Genomic DNA, 27,970 nt, shown 5'->3' with positions numbered 1-27,970 from the left:
TCCGAAAAATATATTGACATTCTCGAACACACGTTTTTCCCTCACGTTCTGGACAATTACTTTCCAGAGGGCCTATTTATTTTTCAGCAAGATAATTCACGAATTCACACGTCAAGAGCCACCATGGAATTCTTACAAGAACGTCATCCATACATGGAACTTTTAAGATGGCCATCCACCTCACCGGACTTGTCCCCAATAGAGAACGTGTGGGCCGAAATGAAGAAAGAGATGGCGAAGGCCAACGTTACGCCGGATGACGCAGATGACTTGTGGAACCTGATACAGGCCGCTTGGGAAATGTTGGACGAGAAGGAAAATTATACGCAAAATCTCTATTCCTCCATGCCCTCCAGAATGCAAAAGGTCATCGACGCCAATGGGAAGATGACTAAATACTGAGTGCGATAAAAATATAACGATAATTAGCGAGTATTATAACTATACCAGTTAATAATTTATCTAAATCTAGCTATATTACTTAATAAATATAATAATTACTTTCAAAATAACAATAAGCTTTCATTTTTCAAATGATATTTCAATAACATACGTGTCAAATTAAGTCAATAAATAATTTTATACTTGACCACTGTTATCGTTATCTTGATTAATGAAGGTGAACACAGTTTGGAAAATGAGATATGGTGATTTCCTGTTTCACGGATGTAACCAACAGATGCACGGATTCTTGTAAAGGCAATTGTCGTAGATAATACACAAAGGTTTTAAGGTTATGTTGGTTATGTTGGATCTATTTGCCTAGACACACTACGGCACTATGTCGACGACGTGACGATGGCTTCGCCGGAAGTGCAATATTTTACACTTAAAGCGCCCAGAAGGTTTAACAGATAAACATATCTTGATCTTTCAGTCCTTCTTTGTCTATATGTCTACTAGCAATTCTGTCCAGGGTGGACCTCAAGTCCTCTCAAATCCCAACAACATCCCAGTCTCACATTTGGTTTACTCTGCCAACGTGCAACAACCTCATGCTTGTTCTGCCCAAACAAAATAACTTCAGCCCCGGGTCTCACCGTCATCCTCTTTAATGCTCAGCATCTTTTTGGCAAACGCGATGAACTTATTTCCCTCTCCCCGACCTGGAATGCTGACTGTATTTGCATTACGGAGACCTGGGCTTCTCCCTCACAAAATGACGCCATCTTTAATCTTCCAGGTTACACACTTTTACGTCAAGATCGTGCAAATCGCGCGGGTGGCGGTATTATCGTCTATATTCGTCATACTCTTGTTCACCACTTCTTACCCGTTCCAACGACCTACCCAGAATCCTTATGGATTGACTTCAAGCCAGAATCTTCTCGCACTTGGATAACGCTAGGCTGCATTTACCGCCCCCCAAACACGTCCCCGACTGAAACATGCAAACTCTTCCAAGATCTCACACTAATATCTGCGCAACGCTCTGAAATCATTATCACCGGGGACTTTAACCTGCCTTCAATCTGTTGGACAACCATTACCCCCACTCTCAGTGCCTCGTCAGTCCATAATGACTTTCTCGAACTACTTCACTCTTCGGCTCTGAGCCAGCATGTCAGTTTCCCGACCAGATTTAGCCAAAGCAAATCTCTATCTCACAACACCCTGGACTTAATCTTAACCAAGGCTAACGTCACCCCGAATATATCTTCATTACCACCAGTTGGTGGTAGTCACCATGTCACGCTCTGCGCAGTATACCCATTGACTAGCACACGACTATCTCCTATCAAATTTACTCGTGACTTCGACTATAGTCGGGGAGACTTTATCAAACTAAACACCCTGTTGGCAGCTACGGACTGGTCCACTCTCTCTCAGCTGCCTACCGAAGAGGCTTGGTTGCTTTTTAAGGAAAAACTCTTTGCTTGTGTCTCTCAGGCAATTCCGCTTTACGATCACTCTGTGTCGCGCCATTCCCGGTCTTGGATTACTCGTTCTACGAAACGTGCCATACGCAAAAAAGAACGACTATGGAAGAAACTGAGCCACGCCATTTTCACAAACCACAGTCACGCACAACTCCGTCTCCGACCCCTCTACAAATCTCAAGTCTGCCTAGTCAAATCTCTGTTACGCAAAGCAACTTCGCAGTCCCATGCTCGTAAACTATCCACAATCAAGACACACCCACGTGCCTTCTACCGTTTCGTACGCCGTCAAATACGTTCCCTCCCGACTCGTCTCAATATTCGGCTCAGTAATGGTGCACAAACCGACTCGGATGAAGCCATGGCGAACACTTTAAATGACACTTTAACCAAAAACTTTAATACAAATCCCACTGATCTAACTGTATTACCCCAAAGTCTTATAGCTCAAATGCCTGATTTCCTACCAAACTTAGTCGATCTTAAGCGTATTCTCCGCAACCTTGATTCAAAACGTGCTTCGGGTCCTGATGGAATTCCAAACCGCCTCCTGAAGAATTGTGCCTCCTCGCTTGCCAAACCTCTTCTAATCCTTTTTTCTCTCACCTTAACTGAAGGGACCCTCCCCTCGGACTGGCGTGTTGCCCACGTCACACCCATATACAAAGGTAAAGGTATAGCAAAAGCGATGCCATCAATTACAGACCCATCAGCTTAACATCTACGGTTTGCAAAGTCCTTGAAAAGTGCATCCGTACGCCTCTCTTACAGTTTATAACCCCCCATCTAAGCAAGTTCCAACATGGTTTTCTAAACAACAGATCTGTAGAGTCAAACCTCCTTTCGGCGTTTTCTACGTGGCTCTCAGCTTTTGATGAGGGACATAGGGTTGACGTCATCTATCTAGACATAGCTAAGGCCTTTGACTCGGTTCCCCACCAACGTTTGTTGGCCAAACTTAGGGTTTTGGGTATAAATAATAATATCTACCAGTGGATTAAATCCTACTTACTTGCTCGCACTCAGTCAGTCCGCGTTGGCGATTCCCTAAGTATACTTTCTTACCAGTTACTAGTGGCGTCCCTCAGGGTAGCGTTCTTGGCCCTCTCCTGTTCCTTATCTTCATAATTGACCTCCCCTCTCAATTATCCTCTAAGTTGTGCCTCTTTGCGGACGATCTCAAAATCTTTCGTGTGATCCACTCTTATGACGATGTATCCAAACCCTCCAGTCCGACCTAACTCGGCTTGAGGCTTGGACCTCGCGTAATGGCCTCTCTTTCAACAGCCAAAAGTCCTTATTGCTAACCATTAACCGTATACTAAATCAGATGAAGACCTACCCTCTCCATACTACCTTAGTGGTCAACCTATCCGTCGAGTAAACGAATGTCGTGATTTAGGAGTGCAAGTCTCCCATAACCTTAAATTCCACACCCATATTGCTAGGACATGTAGTCGCGCCAATGGGCTACTCGCGACCATCAAAGCCAATTTTCCAAATCTCTCCCACCGATTTCTTACGCGTCTTTTCAACTGCTATGTTCGTCCGACCCTTGAATTTGGTTGCCAACTATGGAACCCCTCCTCTAGTGGTGATATAAAACTCCTTAACGACGTGCAGGGTCGCGCTTCAAAAATCCCTAAGTCTCTACGCAACTTTACCTCGCGAAAGCAGACTCGCTTCCCTCGGTTGGGCCCCCCTGTCCAGTCGGCGCACCTACATGGATCTAATAAGCCTCTTTCGTATCCTACACTCCTCCGATCAGACCTATTTTATTTTCTCCCCTCACACGCACTATACCCGCGGTCACAGTCGCCAACTCTTTCTCCCGCCATCCTGCAAAGACCCACTAAAGCACTCTTTCTTCAGGAGAACTATACCCGTTTGGAACTCCCTTCCTGATGAAGTCGTTTCCCTACGTTCGATTTCTCAATTCAAATTGGCTACCAAAAAATTCTTAGGTCTATAATTTTTCCCCCACGGATTTGGAGCTGTAAGGCTTTGTAAAGCCCTAGCTCGTCATACACAACGGAGCAAAAAAAATGTCATTCAACCTTTAAGTTAAATGACAGCCTTGGAATGGAGGTTTGACGCCACTACTAGAGAAAATTATGGTTTCTAAACATTATTCGTAACATTCATGTTGTGTTTATTCATGTCATCATTGGCAACCCTCCACTATAGTTGGAAACATACTACTCTTAGTTGACTAGGTCAAAAAACAGGGTTTATTCGAATGTTTTAAAAAATGTTACAGCAATGTTTTAATTCATTGATATCACACCCAATATTTGGACTGCTTATTAATGAACAAGTTGTCGCGAGAGAGAAAGTTTTCATTTAGGCTGACTGTACATGTTTCTTTCAGTCTGTACATGTTTTCTTAGGTGATCCCCATCGTAGGACTAATTCCTTCAAACAACCACTAATAGTCTGGGCAGTTATGTCTTTTAAAGCTATAATCTCGATATATCTTGAGAAAACGTCCAAGGACACTAACAAATATCGGTTTCCATTATAACTAGTTAGAAGCGGCCCCATTAGATCGATGCTAACTAAATCCCAAGGATTATGTGTCGATGTGGACATCATAAGTCCTGGTGTTTTGTTTATTTCGGCTTTTATATTGTTGACAGGTTATTCAAGTAGCTACGAATTTAGTGACATCTACTTTTAATGAGGGCCAATAATACCGAAATCTCACGATTTCATAGGTCTTATCCCTTCCTTTGTGTCCAGCTAGTAAATGGGTGTGAAAGAGTTGTAGGCAGGAATGTCTTAATGTTTTGGGTAGGTATATTTTCCTCGGTTGTGTACCATATGCTTTTCTACACACCAATCCATCTAACTAGCTCATAGAGGTCCGTCTTGTCCTTGTTGGATAACTGGGCCCTTATATGTATGGTTTCTGCATCAGCAGCCTGTTCTCGACGTATGTCTTCTACAGTAAAGGTATTCAATAACAACGGGGGAGGTGCAGGAAGCTGCTTTGGTTCAGGGAGATCGCCCCTAGAACGGGAAACGCATCTCTGGACAAATAATCCGCCACCACATTCTCTACACCTTTCCGATATTGGATCTTAAAATTAAAGGATTGCAAGAACATAACCCAACGGGAAACTCTAGCTATAGGTTCTTTTTGAGAGAATAACCATTGTAGGGACTGGTGATCGGTTATGATTGTAAATTCGCGGCCCTCTAATAAATGTTTATACTTATTCACCGCCCAATAAATCGCTAAACTTTCGCGTTCGTAAGTCGAATAGTTTTTTTCAGAACTATTTAGAAGTCTCGAGCCATAAGCCAAAGGGTATTCCAAGGTCCCATCCTTTTGGGAAAGCATTGCCCCAAGAGCGATTTGACTAGAGTCTGTTGTTAAATATATAGGCTTGTTAGAGTCAAAATGTCCTAAAGGACTAGAATTAATTTTTGAAATTTCTATCTTAAGTTGTTGATAGGCTTTCTCACACTCCTCTGTCCAAACCCATCTCACTTTCTTACGTTTTAGTTTATAAAGGGCAGAAGCCATCTCAGCATAATTACGGATGAATCGGCTATGCCATCCTGAAAATCCTAAAAATCTTTGCAATGCTTTTAAATTTTTAGGCCTAGGTAGGGACATAATAATCTCAGACTTATCGGGATTTATGAACACCCCTTCCTCATTTACAACGTAACCTAATATTAATGCTTGTTTAAAGTCAAGCCTGCTGATTTTAACCTTCGGAAAACATATTCCAATGCTCTTAAGTGTTCATACCAGGAGGATGATGCAATAACCAAATCGTCTAAATAAACTGAGATACTAAATTTAGTTTTCTCCCTAAAGACTGAATCCATTCATACTTGAAAAGTTGTAGGGGCGTTACATAAGCCGAAAGGCATTACAGTGTATTCAAATTTCCCAAATGGAGATATGAAGGCTGTCTTATTCTGACTTTCTACCGCCATGGGTACTTGGAAATAACCCGATTTTAGGTCTAGTGTGGTTATGAACTTGGGTTTTTGTAAGTTAAATAGGATACTAGCGATGTCGGGTAAGGGGTAGGAGTCCTTTTTGGTTAATTTATTTAACGCCCGAAAATCTATGCACATTCTCCACCCACCTTTTTTGGGAACTAAAACTAAATTTGAAGACCAAGGGCTATTGGAAGGTCTTATTAACCCTTCCGCTAATAACTTGTCTATGTGTTCCTTAATAATTTCTTTTTGAGCTGGGGATATTTTTCTTGGGTAAGCCTTACAGGGTTGCGCATTGCCAGTGTCTATGAAATGAGAAGTTAAATTCGTACGTCCAAGTTTACCAGAAATTAGAGGGGAGAAGGTCTTTAATAGGATACTGAGCTCTTGTTTCTGAATGGGTGATGTGGCACTTCCCTCAACCGCAGTTTTTATAATATGGGTAGTATCTATGTCTAGGGTAGGTGGAGTATCTTCAGGTGCGGTTACTAACTCAAAGGAGATCTCATCAAATTGAATACTTGTGGTCTTATAGTCTATTAACGCGTTATGAGCCAGGAAAAAATCATGTCCCAAAATAACATCATAGTAAAGATTAGGTACTAGAATAAAATTGTGTGAGAAAGTGGTGTCATTGATCGTAAAGGTTAAGGCAGTTTTCCCCTTTGTAGGTAAGAAATGTCCATCAGGCATGAAAACACAACCGTCTTCTAAAGTTACAAGAGTGTCTGTACCCATAATTCTAAAATATGCTTCTAGGGACATAAAACTACCCTCTGCTCTATTATCGATTCGGGCAAAAAATATATAAGATTTAATTTTTGAATCGGGATATGTAATGGGCAAGGAAAATGAACGCTCATAACCAAGCCTAGTACTACCCAAATTTATATTATCTCTTGTGTGAGGGAATTTAAATTTACAAGGAGCCCACCCTCGTCTGCGGTCTTTGCCTATTCGTTTCCCTGTTGTTCAGGGCAATTAGGTTTGATATGTCCTCGTGTGTGACACTTATGACATACTAAATTCCAATGTTTGTTAGGGGTGGTAGAAAAACCTGATGTGGGGAGTGTTACAGCGGGTGTTACTATGGGAAGAGTTGGCACTTTCGGGGTTGGAGTCTGAGAAGGTTTGAGAGAGGTAACAGCGGCTGCGGCTCTAACCCTACGCTCTACCTTTACTGCACTACGAGTCAAGCTAGCAATTGAGGAAAAATCCTGAGCTAGGTGTTGACTAATCGCTGGGCACATATTTTCTACTAGGAAATAAACTAGTTTTGAGTCAGGAATAGGAGATCTGAGAGTTAAGGGTTTGGATTCGGTTCGTAAAAGTCATGATATCTTCCTTAGGGGATTGGCGGGATTGTAAAATCTCAGCCTCAATCTCCTGTTCGTGAGAGACGGGCAAAAATTCATCCCGAAGGCCATTAATTAAATACCCGAGTGATGCTACATTCTGATACCCTGTTCCTCTATACCATATCAAAGCGTTCCCGCATAAACAACTAGGAACCAACCGTAATAGTTCTTCATTAGATAGGGAGTTGATCTTTTGAAAGACTTGTAATTGGAACAGAAATTCTGTTACTTCCTTCTTATCCCCAGAGAACTTAAATGGAATTGTAGGTAAAGGACGAGGACGATTAGGCCTGTCAACAGAAGCCCTATTCTCGGCAGCCGAAAAACAACGGTCATTAAATTAACTAATTCGTCTATCTGCGCGTCCTGGTTCGCCGTCCTTCTTCTTGCTGGAGCATTCTGATGTCTAGGTATAGGGTATGTCTGGGTGCAAGCTTGCGCAGGTATCGATTGATTAATATATCTAAACTGCGGTTGTGGAGGTAATGCAGCTGAAGGAATCGTCTGTCCCGCGGTGGTAGGCGGTAGAGACGTTATTATAGGAGTGGAGGAGCTAGACGCTGATTGATATATACTGTATGTCCTCTTAGGAGGAGGTACCCGAGTACTACTAGGTTCAATTGACTGGTAAGGGCCTAAGGAATTAATGTTTGTTGGCCTTGGTGTAGAATGTGTCACTAAAGGTGTCTTAAAGGTGACTAAACTAGGGCGAGACAATTCAGTGTTGTAAAACCCCGAAATGAATTGTCTTCCATCTTGTGCGGACCTAGGCTTGTTTGCACTACAAGGTACATTATAAGGGTCTTGCGAAACCGAACTCCAAGGGTCTAGATGTGTCGTTGCTGAGGGGGCTATACTTGTTGCAATTGGGACTGGTTTAACCGTTTCCCAGGGATCAGTGCCTAGTTGTAAAAGATCATCACTTACAGGAGGTCCAGCAATATGCCCAAACCCACTAGTCTGAGCTAATTTAGGTCGGGTACTAGCTTGATTCCAAACGGTGCCACTCTCCATCCGTCCATCTTTGCATGTCCATCGCTGACTATCCTCCGTTGTGACAGCGTCTGCTTGTGTTGGTGCATTCCGATGGAATAAGTGTTGATCCATCTCCAAAGTCATGCCCGCGGGGATCTGGGTGAATTCACTGATGTTTCTTCTGCCCTATCTCCGAGACCGAACTTTGGAGGTTGAAGATAAATGGTGTTGGATGTCTTTCTCGCTGCCCGCACACTTGCATAATATTCATCGTCGGAATCACCCGCACTATTACTTGTTGAACGGGGATCCTTAGGCTCGCGCCATTCATTATAGTTAGCATTTGCCATTTGTTCACAATTACTGACTATTACCCTACCAAAACTAATAAATAAAACTAAATACAACTACTTAATTCCTTACCCTTCGGGCCCCACGTTGGGCGCCAATAATAATGTAACGGATTCGTGCAAGCTTTAACTAGGTTAAAGAGAACCTGTTTAAACAGGACCTCGAAGGGGGAAATAGTTGCAGGCTACTAATAAAACTTAAATAGGGGCAGCGTTTCTTACCAGGGCGGCTAAGGACATAGTTCCATACAAATCCTAGCAAAAAGGGTACTAAGAGGAATAAATTCAAAGTACTTGGAAATTAACAACATTTATTTAAGCCGACTAGGCAACAAACAATCCCGGTGAACACACTGCCAAAAAATGAACTACTGCCCCCGTCCCGTCGTCTGCACCCCCTTTTTATCATTTAGGAGAGCTGAATGCGCATGTGCAGGCGGCGAGATAAGGGCAAAACAAAATAGGTCAAAAAAATTCCTGTAGGCCTAAAAGTGTCAACAAAAAAAGGTTAGGAACTAGATTATTTTTAAGTAGGCCTAACTGTCAAAATTAATAGAGGGTAAACAACCAAAACATAATAAACTAGAGAGAGGGGAGTATGATTTGTTCTCTTACACTGTAGCTTTCCAGTGTGTAAGTGTTAACTTGAACCGTTGCGTCTTTCTTTTCCGGAATACGATTCGATTCCAGAACCTCCGTTTCTTCTAACATTTCTTCGTGGGTTTCTAACATAGATGGGCACTATCATATCATTTGATAGTTTTACCACTTGATACGATAGAAAACTAAATCTGTCCCTATCAAAGTATCAATTTTGATAGTTATTTTCGAGAAAAATTTGAATTATAATGATCGATTGAGTTTGATAGCTTAGAAAGTGCACTCGAAGTTGATATGATTCATTGATTCGTTGAAATCTTCTAGAGAAAAATATCGATTCTCAACGTGATCTGGCTACTAACCCCATCTTTTAGAAATCATAAAAAATGATAGGCATTAATCCTTGAGAAATAAATTGATTCTTTGAGTGAGTTTATTTGGCGACATCTGTTTTCTGATTTCATTTTAAAAAATTATGTGCTAATCTTTGATAGGCAATTTTGATAGTTATGAAAATTTCTGGAAAGATAAGTCGTTTTTTGAATGATATCGAAGTTTTTAATATATTTGAACGTTAGCAAGTGTAGGTTTATTCTATAAGAAGATTCTGTACTTGGTGGTCGTTATAACCCTCTCAAACAAATAAATAAAAATAAAATAAACGATGGTTCAACAGTTCAAACTGTGAAGACGGAGCTTCTTGTATATAGAAGCTCCGTGCTGTCACTGATGTGAACGACTACTCGAGGAGGAAGAACGATTCCACGAAATCATCCAAACGTAGAATTAGATAAATTAAAGTGTAGATTTTCTGATTTTTATTACCCACAGTTTTAATTGCAATTTTTGCCTTTAATTATTATTAGTTAACCGTTTATAGTAGATGGTTTAGATTAAATCAAGGGCGAATAATTTGAAAAAGTTTGGATAGTAGCTTTTGAACTATAGACAGTTAAAAGTCAAACTTGATAAATGAGATTATGGAAATTATATGAATATATGAAAATATTAGAAATTCTACAAAATCAGGAAATATCAGGAATCGATTAAACAGAGTAAAAGTAGGTAGAGCCCAAATCAGTTTGATCGAAAACAATCAAATTTAAAGTCCGGAAATTAAATAATCGATTAATTTAGTCGTTCCTAAAGATTTAAATTTGATTTGATAGGCAAAAAATCTATCTAACAATGAGAGCCAATCTAACATATTGAAGGAAGATTTGATAGTTTCACCATCTATGATTTGTTGAGAGGGAAAAAATCTATCTAACAAATAATGCCCGTCTAAAATATAGCTAGAAGAATTGATAGTTTCGCCAAATATGATAGTTTGAGAGGAAAAATATCTATCTAACCAGCAATGTCAGTCTAAAATATAGTCAGAAGAGTTGATAGTTTCGCTATCTATGATAGTTTGAGAGGAAAAATATCTATCTAACCAGCAATGTCAGTCTAAAATATAGTCAGAAGAGTTGATAGTTCCGCCATCTATGATAGTTTGAGAGGAAAAAAATCTATCTAAGAAGGAGTTCCACTCTAAAATATAGCCAGAAGAATTGATAGTTTCGCCATCTATGATAGTTTGATAGGAAAAAAATCTATCTAAGGAGGAGTGCCCAACTCTGGTTTCTAAAGGCTCGTTTACATGTGCGCGAGAATTAAGCTTAAAGCGGAGAGTAGAAGATGAAAGTCGAATCTTTTTCTCGCGCCTAAAAAAATCGCGTCTGCCAAAAGCGTTTGTTCCCGCTGCTCCACCCGCTCCTTCGTTTACATACGAGCTGGCGGTAGCATGAGCCTAGATTGCAGAGCTGCCTTTCAGTCGGAAGTAAACAACTAAAATGGGGTCGACTGTTGTTAGTTTGCTTCTGGTTAAAAAGAAACTATTGCTTTTGAAAAACATTCGATATTTATAATAGAATGGAACGTCGTTGGTGGGTACATCCTATATGGAGATATAGAAACAAAGAAGGCTATTTTCGCCTTTTGGATTAACCTTATTTGATATAATTTATATATATTTTCTCTACTTGGGCTTGAGAATAATGTTGTTTTAATTGTCAAGCTTAAAAGGATGAGGCAATGTGACTACACGTATTTCAAAAATTTTATCTTGTTCTTTTTACCTCTCCGAGTGACGTATGTCACGGAGAGGTTCTAATTTCAACGTGTCTGTGTGTCTGTGTGTCTCTCTGTTGTTACACCCACGTGACCGCGTTCGCAGTTTGCAAATCGGAGCAAACGTGTTCTCAATTTCCGGAAATTTCGAAAATTGTATTACACTTAGAGGCTATTACTCCATTGCCGGTCTAACATCACCAGCCTCTGGTCTTTGTCCATCCCACATGGACACCAGTCTGTACACACTGGCTTCTAATCACAATCATCTGCTGCTCTTTGTCCATCCCACATGGACACCAGTCTGTACACACTGGCTTCTAATCACCACCGTCATCTGCTCTTTGTCCATCTCACATGGACACCAGTCTGTACACCTGGCTTCTAACACCACCATCTTCTGGTCTTTGTTTTTGTCCATCCCACATGGACACCAGTCTGTACACCTGGCTTCTAACACCACCATCTTCTGGTCTCTGTTTTTGTCCATCCCACATGGACACCAGTCTGTACACCTGGCTTCTACTCCATCATCATCGTTAAGGTTAAGACATACGCGGCGATCGGCCAGGGTTACGAGAAACGTCTGGCCTTCCAATGGCGGGGCTTCCACCAAAGGTTCACGCAATTGCGCTGTTCTTATCCATAGCTGCGATTCGACACCCTTATATACTACCTATTTGAGTAAGGCGACGCAACCGGCGTATGCTTCATTTCAAACGCCAATATTAGTCAAGTCTCTCAAGAATGTTTAATTATTCTTTTTCAAAACGATGTAACGCTCAATAAGGCGAACAACTATCGAAGAAAATATTTAATATTAATTATATTTATTTTAATATTTAAGATAATCATGTCTCTAAACTCAAAATTAATACGGAAAGGGTAAAACAGCAGTCTATGTGTTTGTCTATATGTGTCGGTCCGTTGTTACACTAGTGCGCTGCGTTAGAAGTTCGTTTTTGTTTTGATGTGTAAAGAAATCCTTCAGAACCTTAATATTCCCGTTTTCCATAATATAAAATGAATAAGTGGAAATATGTTTCGTAATTATGATGCATTTAGTACTTTTGTAGCTTTAAAGCTCTATTTCATTTTGATATTCCAAAGATTTTTTTAATATTATTATTTAAAATGGATGTTTATATATTACTTAAGCTATACTACATCTGTTTATAGCATAAACCTTCCCAAAGTGAATACAAGCGCAACGCTGCAATGTTGGTCAAATGAACTGTTATTTGTCAATAGGCCTAGTGAACCAAAATGTAAACGCTTGGGTTTGGTTTTCGTTTCTGTAATGCAGAGACATTAACGGTTCAGAGTGAGCCGAAAGATAAATACACTATTAAATAATTAGGCTTAGATTTTATAATCATGGTGGAAATCTGGGCTGCGTTCAGCAGAGCCCAGCGCTGATAGCAGTGTCCTACATAACGGGATTATGTTTTTGAATTTTGACGTCACGGTGCTTAGCGCTGAGCTAGCGCGGTCTTCAAAGAAAATAGTCGGCTTTTTGGATAACGTGACGTAAAACGTGTAGTTCTCAGCTTGGCGAAAAAACCATGGATGAATTAATACAAATAGCTCTATGGGACTATAGCTATTTAATTAGCGTGAAACCAGTTGATCACGCGAGAATTTTAAGAGATATGTTAGTTTCTAATTTTAATTATAAAAGTTGTTAATTTTAATTATAAAAGTTGTTATCTATCTCTATAAATATGTTATCATACAATTTTTGTTAAGCCTTGGTACCTTGCACGCTTTATTGCGCTAGCGTCATTTATAAAACGCCGATGACCGGAGAAAAGCTATGACGACAGAGCTCACCGGTAAACATTTCCAAAATCCGCTGTCTTTTTTGGTGAGCTCTGCTGAACGCAGCCCAGACCAGTGAAAGGTCTGATCGTAATCGGATAATAGCTTCGTGTTTTCATGCTTTTTATGGTACGCATTTACTTTCAGTGTGTAGCCACAAAAAAGCTTTGGTGTTATGTAACGTTAAGTCATGTTGACAAACTAAGAAAATCGTTGAGGTGAAACGAGAGGATAGTGTTTATATGGCAACCCTGTTGTGAATATGGCTTTGAACATAGAGGGCATACAGTTGAGAAGTAGAAAATTGGGCCTTTACAAACACGTAAAGGTAGTATCCCTCCAAAGTTTTATCTCTTCATTTCCCGTTTCTCCCCCATCGGATGATTTTAATGTGTACAAGTATAACATTATTGGATGTAAAATGTCGTCTAGATTTACAGTATATTTGCTATGCTTTGTATACTGCTTTAATATTTCATAAATTTTAACTTAAGAAACATTTCCATATCTGGGTAAATAAGTTTGTAAGTAGTCGTCTTGACTCGGAGAGGTAATATTTTGGTTTTCCCAACTTGTCTTTCTTTTAAAGACATTCTCAATGGTGTGTCTAGGCCTATTTCGCGAGATAAACAAACGCAAAAATATCAAACGATATTCGGTCCTTGGCTATTATTGGCTTGGAAAATCACGTGACTCTTTGCGACAAGCACACATGAGGTGAAAAATCTACCACGGCAGATCGGAGCTTATTCGGAACACCCGCTTCATCTATGAGCAACAAGCGCGACTTAAAAAGTTCTCGCTTGTTTGTAAACGGTGCGCTTATTGAACGCAAACCCCAATACGCCTCATCTCTCAGCTTTAAGCTTCGACTTTTTCAATTTCTCGCGCACATGTAAACGAGCCTTAATACCTCGACCCCAAACATCTAGTTCGTTCCTGTTACCACTAGGACCGTGCAGACTATTCGTTACTATTTGGTCGGATCAAATAATTTGGTCAAAATTGAGGTTTACTATTCGCACTAACGAATCAAATAATGATTATCAAAATTCTAGAATACCAAATAATGAGCATCGAAAAACCGACTATTCTGTAGCGAATAAAACCACTAAAAATGAATGTTTTTGTCAGTCAATTTACCAAATTATTTGGTATTCGAAACACGTTTTTTGAATTCTTCAGCGGATTTTGTGAATTTGAGGGCACTGTGATATCGTTCCGCAGGACCATGGCCCCATAGATGACGTGACTAGGGAGACAGCCTAAAATTTCTGACGTAGCTATTGTTAAATCGCTGCTTTACTTTCTTCTAGGATGAGGTGAAATGACCAGGGGGATTTTGCCAACAGAATGGGGGGTTTACTTTACTTCTAGGATGGGGGAAAACGACCGGGGGTTTTGTCTAAGGAGGGGTTTTTTGTTTTTTTTTTCAATACTGGGGATTATGACCTGGGGTTTCGGTCTTTAGGGTATTTAGTCCGTATACCGTTTCGAAGTAAATTCAAGATTCGGAACTAAAAATCCACTTGTATTTGTGGTCAATGCCGTCGTAATAACAATGTTACGATTGGCCTGACAATAGAAAAGTTCGCATTTCCATACCAATGATCATTTGAGAATACTGTTTTCACTCATGACCCATACAAGACATTCAGAAATTGAACGTCACAGCAAACGTAAATTTAAACATTCTTTCTATGAATAAGTTAGTGTGGTATGTAAGGATTTCAAACTAGACTAGCTACGCGGCGTTGTTCGGGTGTAAAAATTTACTTAAACCAGGTGTTTGACAACTCTCAAATTCAAAATAACAATGCTTAACCTTTGTTTATTCATAAAACTAGTATGTTGCGGGTCTATAATAGGACGTTCTATGAGAACGAATAACTAGACATTCGTAGACCCAGCCTCAACTAAACCACATGTGAAGTCATCCTCTATTGTTAGTGGTCAAATTGGGTAACTAACCGTGACTGTGCATAAAGACTAAATATACTAATAAACAAATTAGCTTTTCAAATATAAGATCACAGCTACTTAAGAAAATACCGACTTTGAACCTTCACCTTACGGGTTATATTTGGCTTGAGTAGACCGACCGTTCTGATTATTCACGGTCGAGTCAAAATATCGTGACGCTCGGTCATTAACAGCAGCTTAGATTACGAGTTTTTATCCAAACAGGAAAACACTACTAAACAGGGCCGGAAATAAGTACAGGACACAGGACATTGTCCAATTAAATTTGAAAATGCCCCTGGTTTTTTTTAAAAACAAATAAGGTTACTGGACATTTTGACCGATAAATAATTCCGAAGTTGAGATTGCTTGACTTATGGGTTTCGACAGTATTTTGGACAATCCATAGGACAGGGTCCTATATATTTTCCAGTCAAAGGAGGGGTTACTGGACACACGTCATATAATAATTTTACCTTATTTCGGGCCCTCCTACTAAAGCAATGGGAAAGTAGTCTTTACATTTAAAATAAAATTCCTTGTGACAGTTACAACGAACAGGTAATATTGAAGTGAAAGACTAAATTCTTAAAATTCAGAACATTTATGTATCCCTTTAAACATAATTAAAAGTAAGCTGGAACTTACTAATTCGTCATATCAACAAAAAGACAGGTAGAAATATGGGATCTTCTAGATATCTGGGTAACCGGTTTTCATTTTCATTTTTGTGGAACATAGAGGGTTCTCATTTTTATAAATTTAAACAAATTGAAATATCTTGCGAAATATTAAAGATACAAGGAAATTGAAGACACTTTATCTGATAACGAAAATCACATTTATTTTCTCCAAAAACTAATATTTAAAAAGTTTCAGATTTTCGAAAAATTCGCGTTTCTACCGCGTGCTTGGATGCAGGAATTCAAATTTGACCTCATTTGATGGGGAACTAAAATATGTATCTTAGTGTCAGTTATCAATTCTCTGTGATCAACGGATTTTGAATTATTCAAAAGTTTCCGAAAAAAAATCAACGGACAAAGACTTTTGAAAAAGAGTGTACATAGTCGCCTTGATCACCATAATCATATTGTTCGTCGTAGATACAAGCTACCTTCGTTTTCTGCGGACATTTCATTGTCACATTTGGACAGAATTCATTGTTTTCTCGTCAAAACCTGCGATAAAGTACATCATAAGATTCAGCGTTGTTTAGGGGGTGTCCCATAAATAATATTTTGTCACAGTGAGGGATCATCTACGACAATCTTTTTAGTTTTTAACCGAGGCCGGATTGGATTAGGGGGGAAGCGAGAGGGCACTGGCTCCCGGGTTCAAGCCTTGTTGGGGACACGTTGAGTTAAACTATCACCCCCTGTCCTAACAACATTTATTTCTCCTTCTTTTTCGGCGCATAGTATCTCGGCCCGTTGGTGCAAAATTGTTTTATGAAATGCAGTTAGAAAATAATATTTACCAAACTTCGTATAGCAGTAGCTAAGCTTGATCAGCATCACAAGGACAATTAGGTACTTGAACAGCATTTTGGAAATGATTTAATAATTTGGATTCTGGGGTCATTCGAGTCAAATGGAAATAAATTAGACGTTAAAGAAATATACCTAAAAATACGCCAATGGGTTTCAGTTTTCTCTATGAATATTATCACGAGTTCCATAAGTTTTTCATTGGTTACTGAGAGCTTTTCGTAAGAGAAACGTCATAGATTCTCGTAAAGCGACACCTGGTGTTGAACATATGTGTATGAATTTTAATTGATGTGCATTTTTATATGAATGTGTTTGTTTACATTTGAATTTTTTGTAAACTTTGGATTATTATCGTTCCTTGCAAAAACAGTATAGAAAGCTTTAGCCGGATATTTGTGTAACAAAAATAAGTATAACTGCTTTAAAAAGAATCTTTGACTGAAGGGATCGGTTCGCTTGAAAAACAAAGCAATAAAACTTGTTTGCTTGGATAGGACAGATCAAAGATTCAGGGTATTATATGACATGCACGTGCAATAGTAAAAAGTGAATGTTAAGATCAATGAAAGAGAAAATGAGGGGTTAGAATAATAACGGTAAAGGCCGATGCTCTGGCCAAAATTGCAAATTGGTAAAAACATAAACTAAACTTTGAATATGGTGTGAAAAATAGAAATGGAAATTTGAAACCTACCTAGGAGTTCTTACTTGGACATAAAAAAATAATCACTGGGGAATGGGCTAGCGAACAAGCTAGACGTCCTTAGTCGGACATAAGAAATAAAAGAAATGAAGCTCAGACCTAGGCAAGGAGCTATAGTATTCGGACATAATAATTAAAAAATGGAACATAGAAAATTGAAAGGTACCACGGAAATAATGGAAATGATAATGAAAATAATAATAATAATGAAAAAAGTTTAGATACCAAGGAAATAGTAATGGAAATGATAATGGAAAAGGTTTAGATACCTAGGAAATAATAAGGGAAATGATAATGGAAAAGGTTTAGATACATGGGAAATAATAATGGTAATGATAATGGAAAAGTTTAGATACCTGGGAAATTATAATGGAAAAGTTTTAGATACCTAGGAAATAATAATGGAAAAGGTTTAGATACCAAGGAAATAAAATAAATGGAGAAGGTTTAGATACCACGGAAGAATAATGCAAAAGAAAAGTTAAAGTAAAGGAACAGTTTGAAATAAAAGAATTTGAGTTGCTTGGAATTGAATAAAGCGTTCAATTCGTCTAAAGCAAAAAACTGAGTGACTTTGTTATTGATTGGAGTGATTCTTATAAGTTACGCGACGAACGGGGACTTAAGGTTTCGATTTTTCAGTCGGTCGGAACACTTATAAAAATTTGAGCTCTCCCAAAAATTAAAAGTAACGGATTAAGAGAATAAAGCTATGAAAGCGGATCATGGTGCCGAAACCCGGGATTGAGTGTACGTAAGAACCTTTAGATTAATAACAAACAAGTTGGGAAAACCAAAATATTACCTCTCCGTGTCAAGAAGATTATATAAACTTAAGTATCCAATGTAAACGTTATTATGTTTCTGAGTTGGGGTTTCCCATTTTTGTTGTTGTTTTGAAAAATATATCGCAATGCACGGGCCTTGATAGATATAGGAGGCAATGAATGAAATATATCACAATGCACGGGCCTTGATAGATATAGGAGGCAATGAATGAAATATATCACAATGCACGGGCCTTGATAGATATAGGAGGCAATGAAGGAAATATATCGCATGCACGGGCCTTGGTAGGTATAGGAGGCAATGATAATCTCTCTCTTTGCACGAGAGGTTTATCTTTAATATTTAAATAAATATAATTATTTTTAATTATTTTAATCTTCAATAATTAACATTAATAATAGTTAAATCGTTTAAAATAAAGTTATACCTATTATCTTCTCAAACTTTGCTAATATTGACGTTTAAAGTGAAGGGTACCCCTCTTGCCCGCTTTTTTCAAATTTAGGGTATATATACGATTCGGTTCCATTATAATAGTAAGGAAAAAGCGCAATTGCGAAAACCTTTGGTGGCGATCCCACCTTAGGGAGGCTAGACGTTTCTCGTAACCCTAGCTGATCGCCGCGTGTATCCTAAAACCAAACGATGATAATGGAGTAGAAGCCAATGATACAGATTGGGGTCTATGTGGAATAGACGGAAGACCAGTGGATGGTGGTGTTAGAAGCCAGTGTAAGTGCAGACTGGTGTCAATGTGGGATTGACAAAGAACAGAAAATGGTGGTGATTAGAAGCCAGTAAGAACAGACTGGTGTCCGCGTGGGATGGACAAAGACCAGAAGATGGTGGTGTGAGAACTCAAGTAGAGGAGCCATTTCCGTGACTGTAAAAGCAGTTCGGAAATGGCGAACACGTTTGCTCCGATACGCAAACTGCGAACGCGGTCACGTGGGTGTAACAACGGACAGACAGACAGACAGACAGACAGACACACACACAGACACGGCCGTTACAGAACCTCTCCTGGACTACGTCACACGGAGAGGTAAAAAAGGCAACGGACTTAGAAAGAAATAAAACAAGTTGGGAAAACCAAAATATTACCTCTCCGAGTCAAGAGGTCTACTACTACAAAGTTATTTACCTATATATGGAATTATTTCTCTTTTTTGAAGTAAAAATTTACGAAATATTGAAGCAGTATTCCAAGCATAGCGAATATACAGTAAAGCAGACGACATTTTACATCCAATAAGGATAAATCTTGGACACATGGAAATCAGTCAATGGCAAAAAAAAACAGGAAATGAAGTCTACGCTCCAGCTGCTTACCCTATATTCTGATAGCTACATTCACAACTGGTTAGCAGTGTAAACACTATCGTCTCGTTTCACCTCAACAATATTCTTAGTTTGCCAACATGAGTGTTAACGTTAAATAATACCAAAGCTAAATTGTATCTAGACGCACTGCTAGTCAATGCGCACCATAAAGAGATTAAAAGCTCTGTAGCTTAGCCCTACTAATCTAATTGCCACCATGATCTTCCCTTCCATTATAAAATCTTAACCTGATTATTTAAGAGTGTATTTAACTTTCGGCTCACTCTGAACTGTTGATGTCTCTTCATTTCAGACACGAAAATCAAAACCCAAAGTTTGCTTCACTTCAGGCCTCAATTATTTACTCTTTAGTTCATTAAGCCTATTGAGGGTAATACTAGATATACCCGCCGGAGTTTAGGGCTTAGCTTCCTTCATGAAATCACTAAACCAAGAATTATTCTATATACAGATGTAGTATAGCTTAAGTAATATATAAACAGCCATTTCAAATAATAATATTAAAATAAATCTTTGGAATATCAGAATGAAACAGAGCTTTAAAGCTACAAAAGTACTAAATGCATCATAATTACGAAAAATATTTCCACATATTCACTTTATATTAAGGATAAAGGGAATATTATGGTTCTGAAGGATTTCTTTACACATCAAAACAAAACGAACTTCTAACGTGGCGCACTAGTGTAACAACGGACGGACACACACAGACAATCAAATAGACAGCTTTTCAACCCTTTTCGTACTAATTTTGAATTGAGAAACAAGATTTTCTTAAATATTAAAATAAATATAATTATTATTTAATATTTTCTTCGTTAGTTATTCGCCTTATTGAACGTTACATCGTTTTAAAAAAGAACAATTAAACATTCTTGAGAGACTTGACTAATATTGGCGTTTGAAATGAAGCATACGCCGGTTGCTTTGCCTTACTCAAATAGGTGGTATATAAGGGTGTCGAACTACAGCTAAAAGCAAGAACAACCGCAATTGCGAAAACCTTTGGTGGACAACCCACCCTAGGGAGGCTAGACGTTTCTCGTAACCCTAGCTGATCGCCGCGAATGTCTTAAACCCAACGATGACGATGGAGTTAGAAGCCAATGAGAAAGATTGGTGTCTATGTGGAATAGACGGAAGACCAGTACATGGTGGTGTTTAGAAGCCAGTATGTACGGACTGGTGTCCAGGTGGAATGGACGAAGACCAGAAGATGGTGGTGATTAGAAGCCAGTATGTACAGACCGGTGTTCATGTGGGATGGACGAAGGCCATAAGATGGTGGTGATTAGAAGCTAGTATGTACAGACTGGTGTCCAAGTGGAACGGACGAGGACCAGAAGATAATGGTGATTAGAAGCCAGTATGTACAGTTTGGTGTCCTTGTGGAATGGACAAAGACCAGAAGATGGTGGTGTGAGAACTCAAGTAGAGGAGCTATTTCCGTGACTGTGAATGCAGTTCGGAAATGGCGAACACGTTTGCTCCGATTTGGAAATTGCGAACGCGGTCACGTGGGTGTAACAACAGACACACAAACACACACACAAACAAACAAACAAACAAACAAACAGACACACACGATCGTTACAGAACCTCTCCGTGACATACGTCACTCGGAGAGGTAATAAAACGGGACGCCGTAAGACGGTCTGTGAAAAAAGCCTTAGACGCTATTAAAACTGAACTGGAAAACGAAGAATTACGAACAACTTAGCTCAAGTGACGGCAAGAGATGGTAAAATTACAAAACTGAACGAAAGTATATGTGGCAACGGTTCCATTATAAGTGTAATATCTACATAGTTGAAGCGTGACGTGTCAATTATCACCCTAAAAAAAGCGAAAAAAAACTCTCTTCGGCAGCAGCTATGGCTTCCTTAGATGCAATATGGTCATTAAAAAAGCGCAACAAATTTGTAAGATGTTGATTATCTGTCATTACTTTAAACCACGCCTTATCATAACCACACCCAGTTACAGCACGTAAATGAAAGAAGTGTTCTCTTAACCTTTTTAACTCAAAGGACTTATCGTGGCGGGAGTTCCTTGGGTTCGCCCTTGGTTCAGACCGTTCCATGCCCCATTCCGTGAAGGTTTTGCTGGGCCGTTTCGCCCCCGCCCAGGTGTTTCCATGGCTCGCCTCCGCTATTGGCAACCCTCTAGGGGTCGCGGATACACTATTTGTTTTTGCCGTATGGCACTGTTGTGCATGGAGAGAACTCCTCCGTCCCCTCGAGTCTTCTGCTGCCTTAATCCTTCCCTGTCACCGACCACCTCCTGACTGGGCTCGCCGCTGACGGTGTCCAGCTTCTGTCACCTGCTCAAGAGGCGTTTGTCGGTCCCACTGGCCGATACCGTGTGCCATGACGGCGGTTCCGCAGGTTAAATTTGGAATATGATGGGGAGGGGCGCTGATATGGCCCCAGCTAGGTGTAGCGCCTAATCAAGGGTTCTGACATGCATTTATTATGAAAAATCTTCAGGATGATTATGAATATGTATGAAATGCTAGAGATTTGTCTAAATTCTAATCTTAAACAACACTAGAATGTATAAACCCCATCATATTCTCTAATCAACATGTTGAGAATAACAGCTTAGAATAACTTTTCTTTCTTTCAGAATTTAGGGCAATGATTTTCATGTGGCCATTTTTAAAGATGGTGTCGATAATTTCGACTTCAAGATATCCATTTTTTTGTGGTTTATTACGTTAATGAAAATCATCCATTCAAAAAAGGAATTTCAAACAGATTTATATATTTGAAATATATTTAGCATTTCCAGCAGTCATTTTCGAAGATGGCGCCCAAAGTATCCGTAGCACGTCTTCAATATTCAAGTATGATGTTAAGACGGTCTACAACATATTTATTACCAATTTTAATAATTTTTGAACCATATTCTGTATCTATATGACATTGATGGCGGCCATTTTCCAACATGGCGGCCAAACTATCTGATTAATGGCTTCAATATTTTACTATGAGGTTCACACAGCTCTGATCGTAATACCTATCAATTTTCATAATTTTCCAACAACATGGTGAAATATACTGTACCTAGCATTTACGGCGGCCATTTTCCAATATGGCGACCAACTATTGAAGACAGAGCTGTAAAATTTGGCCATGATGTTCATGTGGTTACAATCATAAAGTGTACCAATTTTCATAATTTTTGAAGAAGAACGTGGAATACATTGTAGCTGGCATTCCCGGCGGCCATTTTCCAAGATGGCGGCGAAAGCTCGCGCTCTACAGCAGGGGACTTTTAGTATATTTTTTGTAGGGTCAAAAACAACACATGTACCAATTTTCATCTTTATGTTCAAATGTTCTAGGTCAAACCCTAAAAGTCCTGGGCTAAAATGTCGAAGCATTGAGGCACTTGCACGATTCTTGCCAAATAGAAGTTAGTAGTTTAGAGGCGTTAGGACAACTCACAGTTCAAAATATGGAATTATTCGCGCCTATTTTAGAAACATAGGACAGAAAGAGTGAAACCTAGAACAGAAAGAGTGAAACATAGAACAGAAAGAGTGAAACATAGAACAGAAAGAGTGAAACATAGAACAGAAAGAGTGAAACCTAGAACAGAAAGAGTGAAACCTAGAACAGAAAGAGTGAAACCTAGAACAGAAAGAGTGCAACTTAGAACAGAAAGAGTGAAACCTAGAACAGAAAGAGTGAAACCTAGAACAGAAAGAGTGAAACCTAGAACAGAAAGAGTGAAACCTAGAACAGAAAGAGTGAAACCTAGAACAGAAAGAGTGAAACCTAGAACAGAAAGAGTGAAACCTAGAACAGAAAGAGTGAAACATAGAACAGAAAGAGTGAAACATAGAACAGAAAGAGTGAAGTATAGGACAGAAAGAGTGAAACATAGAACAGAAAGAGTGAAAGATAGAACAGAAAGAGTGAAACCTAGAACAGAAAGAGTGAAACATAGAACAGAAAGAGTGAAACATAGAACAGAAAGAGTGAAACATAGAACAGAAAGAGTGAAACCTAGAACAGAAAGAGTGAAAGATAGAACAGAAAGAGTGAAACCTAGAACATAAAGAGTGAAACCTAGAACAGAAACAGTGAAACATAGAACAGAAAGATGAAATTAGTTCACTTCTGCACTTATTAATTTAACCTTTGCTCGCTCGCGCTCGGAGGAAATTTACCGATGATTTGGAAATGAGTTTTACCCTTTTATCATTGTTTAGTATGGTTTGAATTTGACTTTTTTTGTGTTTAGGTGATACAATTGCCATCTTTTCAATTTGTTTTTAATCCATACTTTTAGGAAGATCAAATATTTGTTCATTTCGTCAGTATGTATGTGAAAGAATGGATAAATCGAGGGATATGCTTTTATCATTTCAAAATCATTATTGGTTCTCTTATCAGATCGAGAGTTCACTCTACTGTTGGCAATGTGAGACAGAGTTTTGGACACAGAGTTTATCTCCCTTATCATTTCAAAGTCATTATTGGTTCTCTTATCAGATCGAAAGTTCACTTTACTGTTGGCAATGTGAAACAGAGTTTTGGAAATAGAGTTTATTTTCCTTATCAGTTCAAATAATAATATATTATGATAAGAGAAATTTTATGTTTTTAATATTAAAAATTAATAAAATTAATATTTTATGGGTGTTGTAAGATTAAAGATAGCCAACCAAAAAATTAGAAACACATTAAGTCAATTCAATTTTTGTATTAATCATTTCAGTTTAAGATGTTCCCATTAAGGGGGCGCCTGATTCGCTGACGTCATAGGAAGACTGTGGCGCGTCATGTACGTTTCACTGACGTCACAACAATATTGGGGGAAAAATGTGATGCCGTGTTTGGATACATTGACGCGCATTAATATTGAACAGTAATAAAAAAACGTTTCAGCAGAAATAAGAAATGTCTAAACAGAAACAGGGAAAAATTGAACATAAATAGTGAAACTTTGAACATAAATAGTGAAACTTTAAGCATAAATGCTGAAACTTTGAACAGAGAGAATGTAACTTTGAACAGAAATAGTGTAACTTTGTACATAAAGAGTGCAACTTTGAACAAAAAAAGAGTGAAACTTTGAACATAAAGAGTGAAACTTTGATCAGAAAGAGGGAAACCTTGAACATAAATTGTGAAACTTTGAACAGAAATAGTGAAACTTTAAACATAAAGGGTGAAACTTCAAACATAAATGGTGAAACTTTAAACATAAATGGTGAAACTTTAATCATAAATGGTGAAACTTTAATCATAAATGGTGAAACTTTAATCATAAATGGTGAAACTTTAAACATAAATGGTGAAACTTTAAACATAAATGGTGAAACTTTAATCATAAATGGTGAAACTTTAATCATAAATGGTGAAACTTTAATCATAAATGGTGAAATTTTGAACAGAAAAAGTGAAACTTTGAACAGAAAGAGTGAAAAATAGAACAGAAAGAGTGAAACATAGAACAGAAAGAGTGAAACATAGGACAGAAAGAGTGAAACCTAGAACAGAAAGAGTGAAACATAGAACAGAAAGAGTGAAACATAGAACAGAAAGAGTGAAACATAGAACAGAAAGAGTGAAACATAGGACAGAAAGAATGAAACCTAGAACAGAAAGAGTGGAACATAGAACAGAAAGAGTGAAACATAGAACAGAAAGAGTGAAACCTAGGACAGAAAGAGTGAAACATAGGACAGAGAGTGAAACATAGAACAGAAAGAGTGGAACATAGAACAGAAAGAGTGAAACATAGAACAGAAAGAGTGAAACCTAGGACAGAAAGATTGAAACATAGGACAGAAAGAGTGAAACATAGAACAGAAAGAGTGAAACATAGAACAGAAAGAGTGAAACATAGAACAGAAAGAGTGAAACATAGAACAGAAAAAGTGAAACATAGAACAGAAAGAGTGAAACATAGAACAGAAAGAGTGAAACATAGGACAGAAAGAATGAAACCTAGAACAGAAAAAGTGAAACATAGAACAGAAAGAGTGAAACATAGGACAGAAAGAATGAAACCTAGAACAGAAAGAATGAAACCTAGAACAGAAAGAGTGGAACCTAGGACAGAAAGAGTGAAACCTAGGACAGAAAGAGTGAAATATAGGACATAAAGAGTGAAACATAGAACAGAAAGAGTGAAACATAGAACAGAAAGAGTGAAACATAGAACAGAAAGAGTGAAACATAGAACAGAAAGAGTGAAACATGGGACAGAAAGATTGAAACCTAGAACAGAAAGAGTGAAACATAGAACAGAAAGAGTGAAACATAGAACAGAAAGAGTGAAACATAGAACAGAAAGAGTGAAACATAGAACAGAAAGAGTGAAACATATAACAGAAAGAGTGAAACATAGAACAGAAAGAGTGAAACATAGAACAGAAAGTGTGAAACCTAGGACAGAAAGAGTGAAACCTAGGACAGAAAGAGTGAAACCTAGGACAGAAAGAGTGAAAGATATAACAGAAAGAGTGAAACCTAGAACAGAAAGAGTGAAACATAGAACAGAAAGAGTGAAACCTAGAACAGAAAGAGTGAAACATAGAACAGAAAGAGTGAAACCTAGGAAAGAAAGAGTGAAACCTAGGACAGAAAGAGTGAAAGATATAACAGAAAGAGTGAAACCTAGAACAGAAAGAGTGAAACATAGAACAGAAAGAGTGAAACATAGATCAGAAAGAGTGAAACATAGAACAGAAAGAGTGAAACATAGAACAGAAAGAGTGAAACATAGAACAGAAAGAGTGAAACATAGAACAGAAAGAGTGAAACAGGACAGAAAGAATTAAACCTAGAACAGAAAGAGTGGAACATAGAACAGAAAGAGTGAAAAATAGAACAGAAAGAGTGAAACCTAGGAAAAAAAAGAGTGAAATATAGGACAGAAAGAGTGAAACATAGAACAGAAAGAGTGAAACATAGAACAGAAAGAGTGAAACATAGAACAGAAAGAGTGAAACATAGAACAGAAAGAGTGAAATATAGGACAGAAAGAGTGAAACATAGAACAGAAAGAGTGAAACATAGAACAGAAAGAGTGAAACATAGAACAGAAAGAGTGAAACATATAACAGAAAGAGTGAAACATAGAACAGAAAGAGTGAAACATAGAACAGAAAGTGTGAAACCTAGGACAGAAAGAGTGAAACCTAGGACAGAAAGAGTGAAAGATATAACAGAAAGAGTGAAACCTAGAACAGAAAGAGTGAAACATAGAACAGAAAGAGTGAAACCTAGGACAGAAAGAGTGAAACATGGGACAGAAAGATTGAAACCTAGAACAGAAAGAGTGAAACATAGAACAGAAAGAGTGAAACATAGAACAGAAAGAGTGAAACATAGAACAGAAAGAGTGAAACATATAACAGAAAGAGTGAAACATAGAACAGAAAGAGTGAAACATAGAACAGAAAGTGTGAAACCTAGGACAGAAAGAGTGAAACCTAGGACAGAAAGAGTGAAACCTAGGACAGAAAGAGTGAAAGATATAACAGAAAGAGTGAAACCTAGAACAGAAAGAGTGAAACATAGAACAGAAAGAGTGAAACCTAGAACAGAAAGAGTGAAACATAGAACAGAAAGAGTGAAACATGGGACAGAAAGATTGAAACCTAGAACAGAAAGAGTGAAACATAGAACAGAAAGAGTGAAACATAGAACAGAAAGAGTGAAACATAGAACAGAAAGAGTGAAACATATAACAGAAAGAGTGAAACATAGAACAGAAAGAGTGAAACATAGAACAGAAAGTGTGAAACCTAGGACAGAAAGAGTGAAACCTAGGACAGAAAGAGTGAAACCTAGGACAGAAAGAGTGAAAGATATAACAGAAAGAGTGAAACCTAGAACAGAAAGAGTGAAACATAGAACAGAAAGAGTGAAACCTAGGACAGAAAGAGTGAAACCTAGGACAGAAAGAGTGAAAGATATAACAGAAAGAGTGAAACCTAGAACAGAAAGAGTGAAACATAGAACAGAAAGAGTGAAACCTAGGAAAGAAAGAGTGAAACCTAGGACAGAAAGAGTGAAAGATATAACAGAAAGAGTGAAACCTAGAACAGAAAGAGTGAAACATAGAACAGAAAGAGTGAAACATAGATCAGAAAGAGTGAAACATAGAACAGAAAGAGTGAAACATAGAACAGAAAGAGTGAAACATAGAACAGAAAGAGTGAAACATAGAACAGAAAGAGTAAAACAGGACAGAAAGAATTAAACCTAGAACAGAAAGAGTGGAACATAGAACAGAAAGAGTGAAAAATAGAACAGAAAGAGTGAAACCTAGGAAAAAAAGAGTGAAATATAGGACAGAAAGAGTGAAACATAGAACAGAAAGAGTGAAACATAGAACAGAAAGAGTGAAACATAGAACAGAAAGAGTGAAACATAGAACAGAAAGAGTGAAATATAGGACAGAAAGAGTGAAACATAGAACAGAAAGAGTGAAACATAGACCAGAAAGAGTGAAACATAGAACATAAAGAGTGAAACATAGAACATAAAGAGTGAAACCTAGAACAGAAAGAGTGAAACCTAGAACAGAAAGAGTGAAACATAGAACAGAAAGAGTGAAACATAGAACAGAAAGAGTGAAACATAGGACA

General features: G+C 38.3%; 1 protein-coding gene across 1 annotated transcript; it reads left to right on the top strand.

Annotated features, from left to right (window-relative positions):
- Positions 1-892: 892 nt before the first annotated feature.
- Positions 893-3,483, top strand: LOC149676487 (uncharacterized). Its single transcript, XM_089838757.1, has 5 exons — positions 893-997; positions 1,063-2,548; positions 2,749-2,850; positions 2,949-3,094; positions 3,283-3,483. Exons 1-5 carry the CDS (start codon positions 893-895, stop codon positions 3,481-3,483), a joined length of 2,040 nt encoding a protein of 679 aa, XP_089694883.1.
- Positions 3,484-27,970: the final 24,487 nt, after the last annotated feature.

This window comes from Phalangium opilio, unplaced genomic scaffold, assembly GCF_054372755.1.
Source record: "Phalangium opilio isolate 3A_F unplaced genomic scaffold, DU_Popi_V2 ptg000046l_1, whole genome shotgun sequence".
Taxonomy (NCBI): domain Eukaryota; kingdom Metazoa; phylum Arthropoda; class Arachnida; order Opiliones; family Phalangiidae; genus Phalangium; species Phalangium opilio.
This window is presented reverse-complemented; position numbering and strand designations above follow the sequence as displayed.